Here is a 14287-nt window from a genome sequence, read left to right on the forward strand (position 1 = left end):
TGAACATTGTCTATATGCAGGGAAGGCCAAGTAGGACTGAGGCCCTTTTATTTCCTTACAGCTGAAGCTACTCCTCAGTTGGCATACACAGTCATGAAGGTATGATGAAGTAATAATTCTGGTTCCTGTCTAACGTAGAGCTCACTAACTTGTGTAGGAAAAGGGAACGCTTCCTGTATTCTAACTTGGCTTAAAGGCCTCCCACATGGAGAGGTGCAAGTTTTAGCTTTTTGACTACACTGGATGCAGTCTACCAATCCTTTTTTCTTTAGCCAGAAAAGTATACAGAAATGTGAGATTCATGGCTGAAAATAGCAAGTGAGTCAGGAACCGAAACCTTACTGAAACTAGATTCATTGACCCAGGTTTAATCTTAATACTTAGTGATTTTATCTAGCCTTTCACACAGTTCAGCTATGTAGAAACCACTAAGATGATGGCAAACCCTACTACTTTTCCACCTTTCGACTACAGATGGCTGTGAGAAGTTTTAGGGTTTACAAATGTTAAAGCAAACTAATCAAGACAAATCAAAAGTTTTTATTTAGTGTAAAGTCAGAAATACAACATCTTTAAAATGCTCATAAGTTAAATGAAGGCCACAGTAGTGGGATGTAAAATCGCATAGAGATGAAATAACTACTATATACACACTGATGGATAAAGTATCACTATCCAATCTACAATACAAACCCAGGATTTCAAAGTTACTTTATCTTGGGAAGTTGCTGAAGTCTAACAAGCGCATGCTCTGTTACCAGGTGAGCTCCTACAGTGCAGATGGAGATGGGCAGTGACGTGGCTTTAAAGCTACAATGGCTGTGATGCGATGCAACCTTTAGAAGTCAAGTGCTTGGTGTGCCTGTTCTTTGTTTAATGCTCAAACTCTGGACTAACCATGTGATCTACTCTACCTGCTAGCATTAATTTAGAGTTCCAGTAGTGTGAGAGAGTAGTCTATAGAAGATTAAAAATCATTTTAGACATTTACAAGAACCCCATGACACAAAGACTATCACCCATTTGTGTCTTGGCGGGTAAAACATTTTTCATCATTTGGTTTCTTGACCCAGACTTGTAAACAGCCCTCGAGAGCAAACTATTAGTGCTTTTTTGGCAGTCTTTTGTCTTTGCTGACACTCCAGTGAGCACTGTAGAGCCATTTTAAATGGGGAGAAATGGGAAACCTCACCTTTTGGAGGGGGAACCTTACAATGTCAACTTACTCTTGAGACACAGCAGTGCTTAGCTGCCAAGAAACTTGGGGTTTGAGAGGGATTTATTCTACTATTCCATTGATTCGTTCACAGCTAGGTTGAAAGAGATCCCTGAACTAGTGGTTTCCATTTAAAAGGTCAAGTACAATGGCTTAATTACTGAAGAGATACTCAGTTCTAGCTAACATCCATAAATAAACCTGCAGTGCTGCTGTATGGCAAGATGAAACATGCAACTAAGTACTGACAAAACTTACATTGTTGTTTGTATTTCAGCTTCTGCTCTCCCTTAATACTGATTATGCTGGACATGCTGCCTCTATGGGAAGTGCTCAGACCCATAATCTGGGCTAAGCTCCCTTACAAAACCTGCTAACAGCCAAGCCAGTAAAACCAGCACCTTGGCACCAGGCACTGCTCAGAGCAGCATGGTTTTGAGAGGCAAAAGCCACCTTCGTTCCACTGCAGCCTTCTGCCTTACATGTTTTTATGCAGTGCCTCAAGAGGCACTTCACAAGCTCAGGCTGTTGGGCAGCAAAACATCTGCTCTGAGGCCTGAAGCAAATTTGGCACTTCAGGAGGAAAGTAAAAGGTGGGAAGGAAAGAAGACTTCTCAGTTCCTCACTGCAGATTGCTCACAATGAGCACGAGGAACATTGCTGACCTGTTTCTGAAAAGCTAATCACTAAGGTTTTTACAAAACTCTTCATCACACAACTGAAAAACCTCAGGAGGATCATACGTTACGATGCTGTGCCTGATTGTTCTTCGAGGAAAGGGGAAAGCGAAAATGGTTTCAAGTGGACATATTACAACACTCCAATACTGCATCGGTTTGGTATTTCCCTGATTAAGTTGCCCTGTTCTTCTTTCCCTTATCCTCCCCCTTCCCAAAAAATCTTAAGTGTTTTTCTGTATGCAAGCCCTACAAACAATGTCATACTGTTATTACTTCACAGAAATGCTTAACTGGTTGATAGGTTCTTGTTTTAAGTTGCTTTGCAGAGCTACGAACAGTACTACACAATAATTAAATATATTTCATGTGAAAAAAGTGATGCAATTAGACTGAATATTTTTATCAAACAGGGCTTCAACACAATATTGTAACTTATTTTGCTAGTCAAGAACTCTACCCTAAGACCTCAAAGAGTGCCAACAGACCTTTGTTTAACCTCACAAACTGAATCCGATTTTTAACAAGATATGCTCATTTTTAAAACAAATATCAAAATTTAGTAATTATCTACACTACATTTGCACATTGCTTAATCTTAATACACAAACTTACGTCTCCTGTCCATGATAATGCTCTTAATTCTGTTTATCACCGAAGTTTATAATCTTTAAGTATCCAGTAAGCCACAAACTAAGGTATTTTAGCTCATGTAGCCTATGCCAGTTAAAACAAAAAAAGACAGCAGCAATACAACAGCATCATCTATGAGTCAGCCCTTACTTCCTTTTGCTTTTTGTGTCAGTTGTTTGGAAAACACTAGACGCTGACATCAGATTTTCTATATACTGTCCAAGAACTTGGTTTTCTGATTTCAGTTTCAAGTTTTCTTCCTTAACAGCATCTACTCGTGCTGAGAGATCTGCGAAGGTGATATTATAAGAGAAGTATTAGACACTGTTGCATGCAATAATTAATATGTTCTACGGGCCTATATCAGACATCACACCTTTAATGCAGGAAACGTTACCGTAAGGTATTATGTTAACACAGTAATATAAACTAACATTCTGCTGCTAAAGTTTTATCAAAAGCCCATTCTTCCTGTATTATTTTGTAGTACAGTATTTGGATAAACTTCTTAAACATACTCCTAGTCTGTAACTTTATTATTTTCTTGAATTTTTGATTTAAGCTACTGCAAACTCAGCTACTTGGAAAGAGACTCAAAGATGTGTGTCAGCTAATAAGCAACAAATTAACTCTATCACCCCTCCTGCTTGATGTGTATTGTGAGAGTCGAGCAAACACAATTCTGCATAAAGAGGAAGGAAAAAACCTAGTTCCAAGACCTTGCCTATGTACCTTCAACTGCTTTAAGTGACATACTTCTGGACACTGTGCCTAAGGTAGGGCAGAGCAGTGAGGTTCTCTTTTTTCGCTTATTACTGTGTGCTTGTAAAAAATCTGATGTGTCAAGCTGCTAACCTTCAAGTGTGTGCTGCAGTTCCAAAACTTGATTAATAAGCCGTGTTTTCTCTTCTAATTCCACCTGATTCTCAGCCTCAACAGCTGCAATAAATCATGAGAGTTTTAGTGCAACCTCTGCAAACAGTTGGAAATTATATTAAGTAGAAAGAATAACAAGAACATTAAGAACTTATACCATCCATGTCGGCATTCATCATTGTAGAATGGGCTCTTTCCACTTCTGAAGAGCGTTTCCTTGAGAGGTGCTCTGCTTAAAGAAAAGAAGATGGAGGCAACTGTTAATGGAACTGCCTTTATACTTGGCTTTTAGTTGCATTTTTCTAATTGGCGGTGAAAGGCCTGCACTTAAGCCTAAGGCAGATGAACACTCCTTACCATTCTTTAATTATTTTTCCTAGGGCTTTAATGTGGTATGTAACTATGGTTCTTCGAGTAACTATGCTTCTGTTTACAAAAATAACCGATCCGGACGCCTCTAACGCATAAGATATCGCCGTCCCAGTGATGTAATTGCCGCCTTCCCAGCACCGATCATTCTGGAATTGGCTATTCCCAAAGGCAGGAGCGGAAGGGCCCCGCTTTGTCCCCCTCCCACCCCCCTTCGCCGGTGCCCGGGCCCGCGGGACAGGCGTGCCGGCTCCGGGGCTCCGCGCATCCCCAATTCCCGGCCCCATCCCGGCCGTGCCCGGCGCCGCAGGAGCCGCAGCGCCCGTGCTCGGGGGCCGGGGGGAGGCGGCGCCGCAGAGGGGCTGCCCCGCGGGAGCCACACGGCAGCGCCGCGGCCCTGCCCGCGCCCCCGCTCACCCTTCCCTCCCTCCCTCCCTCCACCCACCGTCCCGGCGCTCCCTCCCGACCTCCCGCCGCTCCCAACCTGCCGCCTCCCCGCGGGCTGCGCCCCGGCCAGGCCCGGCCCCGCTCCGCTCGCACCGCGCCTGCGCCGCGAGGGGGCGGGCACGGGGCGGGATGCGGGCAGGAAGGAGGGAGGGAGGGATGGATGGATGCGGGCGGCATGTGGGGGGAGAGGCTGCCTTCCCGTGGCCGGGGCGGCGTGTCGCAGTTTGTGCCTGCCTTACGGGTTGCCTGAGCCGCGCCCGGCCCTTTCCCGTTAGATCCCGCCGGGTTGCCAGTAGGATAATGGAAGTAACTGGCAAGAACGCGATTAAATTAAATTAAAGGAAGAATGTTTTCCACTGCGAGGGTGGTGAGGTACTGGCATATCCTGAAGTTGTGGATGCCTCATCCCTGGCAGTGTTCAAGGACAAGGTTAGATGGAGCTTTGAGCGATGTGGTCCAGTGGAAGGTGTCCCCGCCCCTGGCAGTGGGGTTGGAACTGGATGATCTCTAAGGCCCCTTCCGACCCAAACCAGTCTGTGATTCTAAATAAATGCCAACATTAATTTGTTCTGTGCTCACACACTGCCGATGTTCAGAGCAGTGGTCCTCGGCCGCCAGTTGCTCTGCATAGCGTTCACAAGACATTGAGAAAAGGCAGTTGTTCCCTGGTGGGTAACCCCTTCGGATTCAGGTAGGTTGGCAAAGCCTGAGGAAGGTCAGAGAAAACCGACAGTGTGTGTGACTGCTGTGAACTCTCAGGTGCTCATATGTGGAGCTCTGTGAGAGAGGAGCCTCACAGCTGGAGTCCATCAGGGTTTACCTCTGCCAATTCAGTACTATGTACAACTGGCTTAGCTGCTTCCAGTCTGGCAGATCAGCAAGCCTTTTCCACAGCAGTATCTGGATTAATTGTAATTTAGCTCCTTGCTTCTGGATCTCACAGCATGAGAGATCACATCACGCAGGAAGCTAAGTAACTTCACGGAGTTACTCTCATCTGATAGCTCAGTAGCTCCAAAACTACACTCCTGTGTCTCCGTTCTTTCCCTGGTTCCCTGGAGGGAATAACATGCTGCACAGGCTCCTCGCTTTGACCTCACAGCACAGTCTGTGAGCCACAGTAAAGGAATGAAAAACATTCAGGACCCGAGCTAATTTTAGTGGCTTCACTGAAGTGACTGCACTGCATAACTCATAGTACCTTTGTACCATGTAGTTTGAACCATATGTTGCAGTGAAATATATCCATATTGTATTCCTAAATTGCAGGAATATATCTAGTTATAAATAAGTAATTCGATGCTATGCAGATACACGGGAAGATAAAGGCATTTGGGAAGTGAGCCCTCTACTGTATTTTTAAGTACACTTCAGAAAGTGTGTATTTCCAATATCCGTATCTTCCGGCTGCCTCCACAGTATTACTATCATTGTGTTAATAACTTTTTTTAACCTTACAATCAGATAAATTCAGACTAGACTGAATGCTATTCAGGTTACGAATTACTGTAATTAGAGTCCTGCTGTCTGTCTGTACTGGAAAATTAGTCTGTTTTCAGTTCCATTAGCTAGTGTGCTCAAAAGTATATCACCTTCTCTACAATGGCTGTTTTAAACACAGCAATCCTTATTCCTTGCAAGCAGTCCTCTCAGGTGGTTGCTGGGCTTTAGGAGCTTGTTAGTAACTCTCCTTGATTGCTGTTTTTACAATGACGAGTGTTTCTCACACTGTTTTGATCTTGCTTGCTGCACCGGCTGTGTGGCAAGCCTGGCAATCAACAGGTTCTCACAATTCTTTCTAATGAGACAATCTCCAGCACTTTCATTAACAAGGAAAAAAAATATGGTCAGAGTCTGCAGGTTTATACAGATGGATGGAGAGCTTGCTTATCTGGTGAGGAACTTGCTGTATTTTACACTGTAAGGCAGGGGGGAATATTGCAGGCTTATCTTGGGGAAATGCACCTCTCTACTGCAGAAATTCCACTTTTCTTGCTGTATTATTTTCTTGCTGTATATTGTATTATTGTCTAAACTGTCCCAATGTGAGCAAAGTGGTAAGATCCTTGATGTTAAATTACAGGACAGAATGGAAGTTAGAAATATTGGCTCCTATCCTATTGTAGCCAAAACAGAAATAATTTCAAGAGCTGCTAGTTTACCTACTGGTTCCTCTTTGGTACCTCTATCATTGAGGGTTCATTCTACTTTGTGTGGTTGTGGTTTCTGACTGTAGTATTTTCTTTTGATTCTTAACTCTGATTTTTGAGCATGAGCACCAGGATGGAACTCCTTTTCAGAAGTTAACCTATGTGAGAGGCTTTTTGGTTTTCCTTTAGAGAAAATTGTCTTTTTCTGAGCCTCCACTGTCAGCATTGCAGAGAGCAGATGGTGTTTTTAGTCTACAGAGTGCTATGTGTTACTGGGTTAGTGTTAAACAGTTGCACAGAAGCTTCCTTGGGTTTGTACTGCTTTAAACTCAGACATACTGGATCTCACACAGTGCATCTTCCTGCTCTGAGTGCTTAGTATGAATCCCTTTTCCCTGATAGATAAGATTGTGCAGCTGGCATGTGCTCCTTGCCCCCAACATTTAGAAACTGTTTTCTTTGTGACCTGGCTGTGTCCCAAATCCTTATTGTGGAAAGATTGATGCACGTTGCCCTATTTCTTTCCCTGTCCTTCATCCCGTTTCCCAGGGAAGTATATTTAAGTGCTGGGGCAGCAGGGAGCAGCTCTACTGTGCACAACCCTGATCTGCACAGTCCAGGGGCCAAAACTGTTGGATTGATACTGGTGGGTGCACATTCCACAGAGAGGATGCCTAGATTATCCTGTGTTCCCTTAAAAAGGTTTGCATTCCTAACTCTCCCTTATTTCCTGGTGCAAAGAAATCAATTCCAGGATTCTAAATATCCCATGCATTAGCAGTTTTAAACAAACAAACACCAAAAAACACACACATAAAAACCCCTCGAAACACAAAGCAAAATGCATCCAAACCTAATACACTACAGAAAAAAAAGCCCACATCTCAAAGTATTCTTTCACGAGAAATCAACCGAAACAAGAGAAGTTTAATGTATCACATGACTTACCTATTGGTTTTTTAAATATCTTACCTCACCTCACCTGTCTTGCTCTCTGGGTAACATAATATCAGTTAAATTTTTTGTGCTCTTTAAATTTCAAGATTTAGGCATTTAGAGGATAACCAAAACAATCAGGTTCCTTTTATAATGCAGAATGTGCCCTAGGGAAGGCACAGCTATGCATATTACAACACCAAGTTGTGTGGGAGTGTTGATCTACTGGAGGGTAAGAAGGCTTTGCAGAGGGCTCTGGCCAGGCTGGGTTGAAGGGCTGTGACCAACAGTATGAGGTTCAGCAAGGCCGAGTCCTGCACTTCAGCCACAACAACCCCATGCAGTGCTACAGGCTGGGGGAAGAGTGGCTGAAAAGTGGCCCAGTGGAAAAGGACGTGGGGGTGCTGGTCCACAGCTGGCTGGACATGAGCCAGCGTGTGCCCAGGTGGCCAAGAAGGCCAATGGTGTCCTGGTCTGTGTCAGAAATAGTGTGGCCAGCAGGACCAGGGCAGTGATTGACCCCCTATAGTCAGCACTGGTGAGGCCACACACCAAGTGCTGTGTCCAGTTTGGGCCCCTCACTGCAACAAAGACATTGAGGTGCTGGAGCATGTCCAGACAAGGGCAGTGGAGCTGGGGAAGGGTCTGGAGCACAATTTCTATGAAAAATGGTTGAAGGAGCTGGGGTTGTTTAGCCTGGAGAAAAGGAGGCTCAGGGGAGACCTCATCACTCTCTACAACTACCTGAAAGGAGGTCGTAGCCAGGTGGGTGTTGACCCCTTCTCCCAGGTAACTAGGGATAAGAGGAGGGGTCATAGCCTCCAGCTGCACTAGGGGTGGTTCAGGTTGGACATCAGAAGGAATTCCTTACAGAAAGGGTTGTATAACATTGGAACGTGCTGCCCAGGGAGGTGATGGTGTCATCATCCCTCTGGGAGTGTTCAAGAAATGACTGGACATGGCACTCATGTCATAGTCAAGTTGACAAGGTGATAATCAATCAAAGGTTGGATGATCTCAGAGGTCTTTTCCAACCTAATTGATTCTATGATATCTGTAGAGTAACCAAATACTACCTTGCATTTTTGGGGTGTGCTTGGTGTCCCCTTTGGCTGGGGGTGGCCAATTCAAGCCCTTGTGTAACAATTCTTGCTTTTATCGGCCTGTAGTATTTTGTTCGCTCTTGTGTTAGAAAGTGTCATGTCTTTGTTCTGTAAGTTGTTAGATGGCAAGTCTTGCTTGAGGACTGCAGGAGAACCTGAAACAATCCTTCCAAAGTCTGCCATCTGTTTGAGAGGGATCTGGCAGCATTTGCTTCACTATGGTTTCCCCACTGACTGGGAGGAGCAAAATTAATGAGGTTAATACTAATTATATGTAACTGTGAGCAAACTGGCCATCTTTGCTGCTTGGCTGTTTACTTTGAGTCTTCGGAATATGCAGCACAAGGCTGAGAGATGGGCCACAACCTGTGTTCACAGAGCTTTTTTTTATTGGTTTTGTTTGCAAACTTAGTGCTCTCTTCTTTGGAGAACATACACCTTATTAAGAAAATTAAATAATATTCCCAAACACTGGAAATTGTTTTCTTCTGTGGAGCAGCATAACAACATTCCAATAGCACTGTGCAGTTTAAAAGAAGAAATAAGAGTATTCTCTTTGTTACTAGAAATACTTGAACACTGCCCTAAGTTATGTTCCACTGTTTGGTTTATTAAACTGTTTTTACATGTCACACTAGATTACTTGCTTCAGATGAGTGGATTTTCTCACTGAAGAGTTATAAAGAGAACTTGTAAGTTCTAGTGCTGTGTCAGAGCTCCTGAAGTCAAAACTGACTTGAATGTAACTAAGAAGAGGTGCTAAACCCTTTCTGTATTACTAATTTGTTTTATATTTTCTAAGGCATTTGGTTAAAGCAGAGGAGGCATTCATAATATTGTCATTATATTAAATTTATAGGAACAACACATTTCACTTCACAAAAGCAATTATCTATATATACTTGTACCCTAAGTTCCAGTTAGATTTTCTAAAACTAGCTGATGCCACTGGCAAAAGGAATTATTTTAATCAGCTTCACTGAAAGAGCATTTTTTTCCTTAAAATACAATCGTCTCCCCAGGATGTAAAGCATCATTAACAGCTTACCTGAATACACGTACACATACAGTTACTAATGGAGAGGAGAGGATTTTGTTGCTCTGGACTCAGACTCTAAGCCATTGCTGCTAATGACAAATGTTTTCTGACTTTCTCTTTCTGAAACTCTGGTGTACATCTTGTTTTTCTCCATGGCACACAGAGCAAACCAACAAGCCTTTGACTTCCTTTTTGGCAACATTACAGGCACCAGAGGCGCCTGCGTAAGCTGACTGATGACAGAGGTTTCACTGTTCCCCACTACAACAGAAATGTATTCTCCTCTCCTCTAACTGAGGAAGGCATTGTACATATTTCTGAGATGAGTTTGCTCTTTGAACTGTACTGTTTCCTCCTTTGGCTAGTTATTGCCACAAAGAAAAAGACAAAAAGGAACACAGATGGCTTAATCCTTTTTCCCTGCAATGCTGACTTGTAAGACCCCTTACCTCAAATCTTCTTGGTTTTGTTTCTCTGCAGAACTAACAGACTCTGAGGTGGTTTTTTTCATGTAATGTTGCTTTACACCCAAATTCTCTGCAATTCTTGTTATTCTTTCAGAGTAACCTCAAAAGGCTTTTGTAGCCTTGTGCACTTCCTTGTGCAAATTTCCAATTAGGCACTTCTGTCAAATGCAGAATTCGAGTATTTCTTAGTTTGTGCTTTTTCCAACCTAATCAAATGACACAAAATGAGCAACTACTTTGGCTTACATTGTTCTAACTCTTGTCTGTGTCCTTAGTTATTGTGCTTGTTTTGGTTTTGCCTTAGGTCCTGAGTGAGAATGGGACCTCATCAGATGACATAACCTGTGAGCACACAGTTGGGATAAAAAAATGCAGCCTCTTTAGAAAGTCTACAAAAGGCAAGCCTCAGAAAGTGATATTTTTTCTTTACCCCTGAAGAGGCCTGCCTTCATATAGCTACATATAGCTGTATAGTCTACATATAGCTGCATCCCATCCTTTGCAAGATTGAGCGTGAGTGCAAATGTTCTTGTTTCTACTCTGACTCTTACAAAACCCCATTTTTAAACAGACTGAGGAACTGGGCCCTTTGCAGCTCTAGGCTGTGAATACCAACATATATGACTGTTAACACTGTCTTGTTAACAATATGATCCCCCTTGTAATCATTGGCTATAGGTTTGCCACCAGAGTTTTTGGAAGGATATTTAGCAAGGTTCCATAAAGCTGTTACTGATAACCTATTAAGATGAAAAACTGTTTTGTCTTTCTGTAAGTTAGGCCCAAACATTTTGGGGTTTATATCTGCTTTTAAAAGGGTGGGTTTACATGAGAAATGTGGTCATTAGTGTTGGCTTTCTGTAGAGTATTTGGAAAAAAGAGTATGATAATTTCTAGGTACTTTACAAAAAGGAAAGAGTGCCTTGATTTACTTATTCAGCATTGATCAGAAGTACAATAAAGAATTTTTTGCAGCTGTTGGACATCATCTCACTGTTTTGTTTTACTTCTGGTTTAATTTCCTCTGTGCTTTTGTTTGGGTAGGTCATGTTTTAAGGGAACTTTGTCTAGAGCTATGAGTTTCTAAATTAAAAGGTATTTCATTAAAGGTGAAAATATTTTCACAAATGCCGTTAGCAAAAGCTTTCCTCGATTTCATGCACTGTTGATACTGCTATTAAAATACTTATCGAGGAGTTTCTGTCTTGCTACCATTTGGTCTTTGTCTTGATTTACATGGAAGTGTTTTATTTTTGATACCTGCATACTTAACAAATAGAGAAATATTGCTGTTTTGAAAGAGCAATGGCTATTAAATATTCCTGCATTGCACTCGGTTAATCAGGCTCAGTAACCCCTGTTGCTTTGACACAATGGCTTTTCACTGTACTAAGGAAACTTTGATATGAAGTCTGTATTCTGATTATGTGTCAGATTGTAGATATGCAGCATGTTGTTCTGCTTGTCTGTTTAGCATCTTTTCCAGTATGTTTTAAGAAACAGAGGGGAAACCTTATGCAATAACAAATGTGCTCAAGTTGCATGTAAATCATTATCATTCTCAGACAAAGTTCACTTATGATCTACATACTGCAAGCCTAGTTCCTTTATTCCATGCTTGAACTTGCTGTTTTCCATCCTAAGGAATCTTTTTGTTTCTCTCACTGTGTAGATTTTTAGCTTCCCTGCTCTTCTGGAATCGATGTTCTTCTCCAGCCTTACAGTTACAGCTGTAAGGCCCACCCCACTCTGCTTGTTAGCTTCAGTGCCCTAGAGTTACTGCAATTAGTCTTAACTTCAGCTGGGAGAGACAAGGAAGACTGTTTCCTACAAAGTGTATCGTAGTCTCTTCCTATTATAGTTTAGGGGTTTTTCTCATACCTTTCTAACATCCAAGCATTGCGATCTGGCAGAAGAAATGGACCCAGGTTATCATGTTCACCATGATACTGTATTTACCCTCTGTGCCTTCAAGCTACAAGCCTGCCTGAAAATGTCACTTATTGTCAATTATTCTGATTTTACTTCTGCTTTCTGAGTGATTGTCCCCACCTCCTCACTACTAGGGAAAACCTGTAATATTGGTAGCAGATCTTTAATAAAGATGCCTTGTTTATGGTCCTCTGTGCTGTGGACATGAGCCTTCTCTGACCTTGGGTGTATTACTGCAATCGAGAGTCTGGTAAATCTGAAGTGCTCAGTTTGTAGCAGTGACATCTTTCAGGGGCTGACTTTGGTACCCACTGTCAGTAGGTGCTTGAATGAGAGAGTTTTTAACCTCGTGCCTCTGTTTTCTCATGGGTAATACCGTTTTCCAAGCTGCAAGGGTGCTGAGGTTAGAGCAGTAAAGGAGGCTGGTGGGTGTTTGCCTTCTAAAGGAACTGACTTGTCTTCTGAAAGACTAAGCAAGCTATATGGCAAAACCACCCATCTGTGAGACAGGGCAGATTCAAACATATCCTGTGTTATGGAGTCATCCCTAACTCAGATGGAGTTTTGCAACTCAGTTCTGGATGTTTTGCAAGGACAAGACAATCTTGTCACTGAATGCTGCCCCTCATTTGTTCTTGAGGTGTTACCAACTGCGGGCAAGTCACGAAACAGTGTCTCTCTCATAGGATACCTTTTCCCTACTCTTCTATACCCTGCTACAGGAACAGAGTGAGATTCACTGTCAAGAGAACCCTTCATTATTGCACAGCTTGGACCAAGGTCTGCCAAATTGTCTTCTTGTGAATAGTTCAGGTCAACCACATCTTGATGTCATAAGGCTATATTCTGTATAAATGAAGTGCATTCAAATATCCAACTCAACACCATCACACTAATATTGAATTGCTAGAAAATTGTGTTCTAAAAATAAAATCAACTCAATGTTTTTTTGTTTTGTTTTGTTTTTTTATACAGGAGGTAAATATAGCATGCACAATAATGTTCTTTATGCTAAAAAAAAAAAAAGAGAGGGTGGGGAGGGAATAGGACTTGTATTATTCATAAATAAGCCCTCCTAGCTCCTGTGAATTAGCACAGCTCTATGTCAGCCATGCTGACGTGATCAAGTTGATACTCTGGCCACACCTTTCTAAATAATTTATTATCAATTCATATTAACTTACTTCATTTTTCCAGTATGTAGAATTGTCCTACTTCCCCTTCCAAGTAATTTTTATTCTGTAAGTTGGGTGGAGGAGGGGGAGACAGTCTTTGTAGTTTCTTTTAAAGCAATTAAATGCTTAATAGTGGAAATTTAAATTATCAGCTTGTTTCCATTACTAATGAATTTGCAACACTTCTTGTGAGCTCTCCTGAGAGCATGTCAAAGAGGTTATTGTTCTGTATTCAGAACATTATCTGTGTTTTATTTGATAGTAGTAACTACTGAGTTAACCATTCTGTAACACTGTCCCTCTAAAAAGTGAAAGGCTCTATGTGCTCAGTTGATGAATGTATATTACTATATGTTAATATGTGAAAACTGTGGTACCCTCCATATCCCCAAAATCTCAATTCTTAACAAATCACAGGGCTTATTCAACCACACAGCTAAAAAAAGTTTATGTGAAGGCATTTGCTGAAAGTGCATTGTACCCAGTAATCACGATCTACAAATTTGTCTGCTCACACAATGCTATTATTAAGCCCATGTATTCTGCATTGTATCAGTAGACTACTGCAGTTCCTTACCTGAATCGTCTGCCAAAGAAATGTTGGTGAAAGTGCCATCCTCCTCATCCGAAGGTAACTCCATTTTGCTGCCTTTTTCCCAAGTTTCGGAGCTGTGTTGTTAAGCATGGCAGTTGTCAGCCATTTCTGAGAGCACACGTGACTTCCCTGGTTCAATCTTTAATGAGTCCAACGCACAGGTGTTGTTGTGTACTGTTGGCAGCTGCACACGTCTTACTCGATGTGGTGTCTCCTCTGAACCTTGAGCTCTTTTCCGGAAATTGTTAAGCTGGAAGGTGTCTGAGTTCTAACTGCTTTGTCAGACATGTGCTAGGCAAACACTGTTATAACAGGTTCTTTCTGTAAAAGAACTGTGTATCCACCCTGGCTGGCTTTTTGTTACTGCTGTTCTTTATTTTCTCTAGGGCTGAGTGTGGAGTTTTGTTGGAGGGGTTTTTGATAGAGAAAAGAGGGGAAGTAAGTTAGTGTTCAAAAAATGTTGCTTACAGTCCAAAAAAATGCAGTGAACACTCTTGGGAGCAACAAATTTAAAATATAATCTTTGAATACTTGGGAAATTGAGTGATTTTATTTACATAAACAGTTGCATCAAAACCAATCAGGTAAGGTGAACAAGTGAAGTTAAATAAGTGAGCATCTGATGCTCCATGATAGCAGACAGGAGGAAGGAAGGGAAATCAAGTTCACGGA

General features: G+C 42.1%; 1 protein-coding gene across 2 annotated transcripts; it reads right to left on the reverse strand.

The window, feature by feature from the left end:
* Nucleotides 1-519: 519 nt before the first annotated feature.
* SCOC (short coiled-coil protein) lies at nt 520-13784 on the reverse strand. Of its 2 annotated transcripts, none has more exons than XM_017820362.1 (4): nt 13598-13784; nt 3560-3634; nt 3382-3465; nt 520-2815 (listed from the first exon to the last, which is right to left on the reverse strand). In XM_017820362.1, the coding sequence occupies exons 1-4, from the start codon at nt 13659-13661 to the stop codon at nt 2673-2675; spliced, it is 366 nt and encodes a 121-aa protein (XP_017675851.1). In that variant the 5' UTR covers nt 13662-13784; the 3' UTR covers nt 520-2672. The 2 variants fall into 2 exon arrangements, with proteins under 2 accessions (XP_017675851.1, XP_017675852.1); XM_017820363.1 differs by having other exon boundaries at nt 2188-2815; nt 3560-3631; nt 13598-13731.
* Between the last annotated feature and the right edge of the window lie 503 nt (nt 13785-14287).

This window comes from Lepidothrix coronata, unplaced genomic scaffold (assembly GCF_001604755.1).
Source record: "Lepidothrix coronata isolate B3197 unplaced genomic scaffold, Lepidothrix_coronata-1.0 Scaffold82, whole genome shotgun sequence".
Lineage (NCBI taxonomy): Eukaryota > Metazoa > Chordata > Aves > Passeriformes > Pipridae > Lepidothrix > Lepidothrix coronata.

Coding starts and splice junctions, on each gene's coding strand:
- SCOC (XM_017820362.1), bottom strand. CDS start 13,661: ATGGAGTTACCTTCGGATGAGGAGGATGGCACTTTCACCAACATTTCT. Junction 3,635..13,597: donor TTCTTTGGCAGACGATTCAG/GTAAGGAACTGC, acceptor CTTTTCTTTAAG/CAGAGCACCTCTCAAGGAAA. Junction 3,466..3,559: donor GATGAATGCCGACATGGATG/GTATAAGTTCTT, acceptor GATTTATTGCAG/CTGTTGAGGCTGAGAATCAG.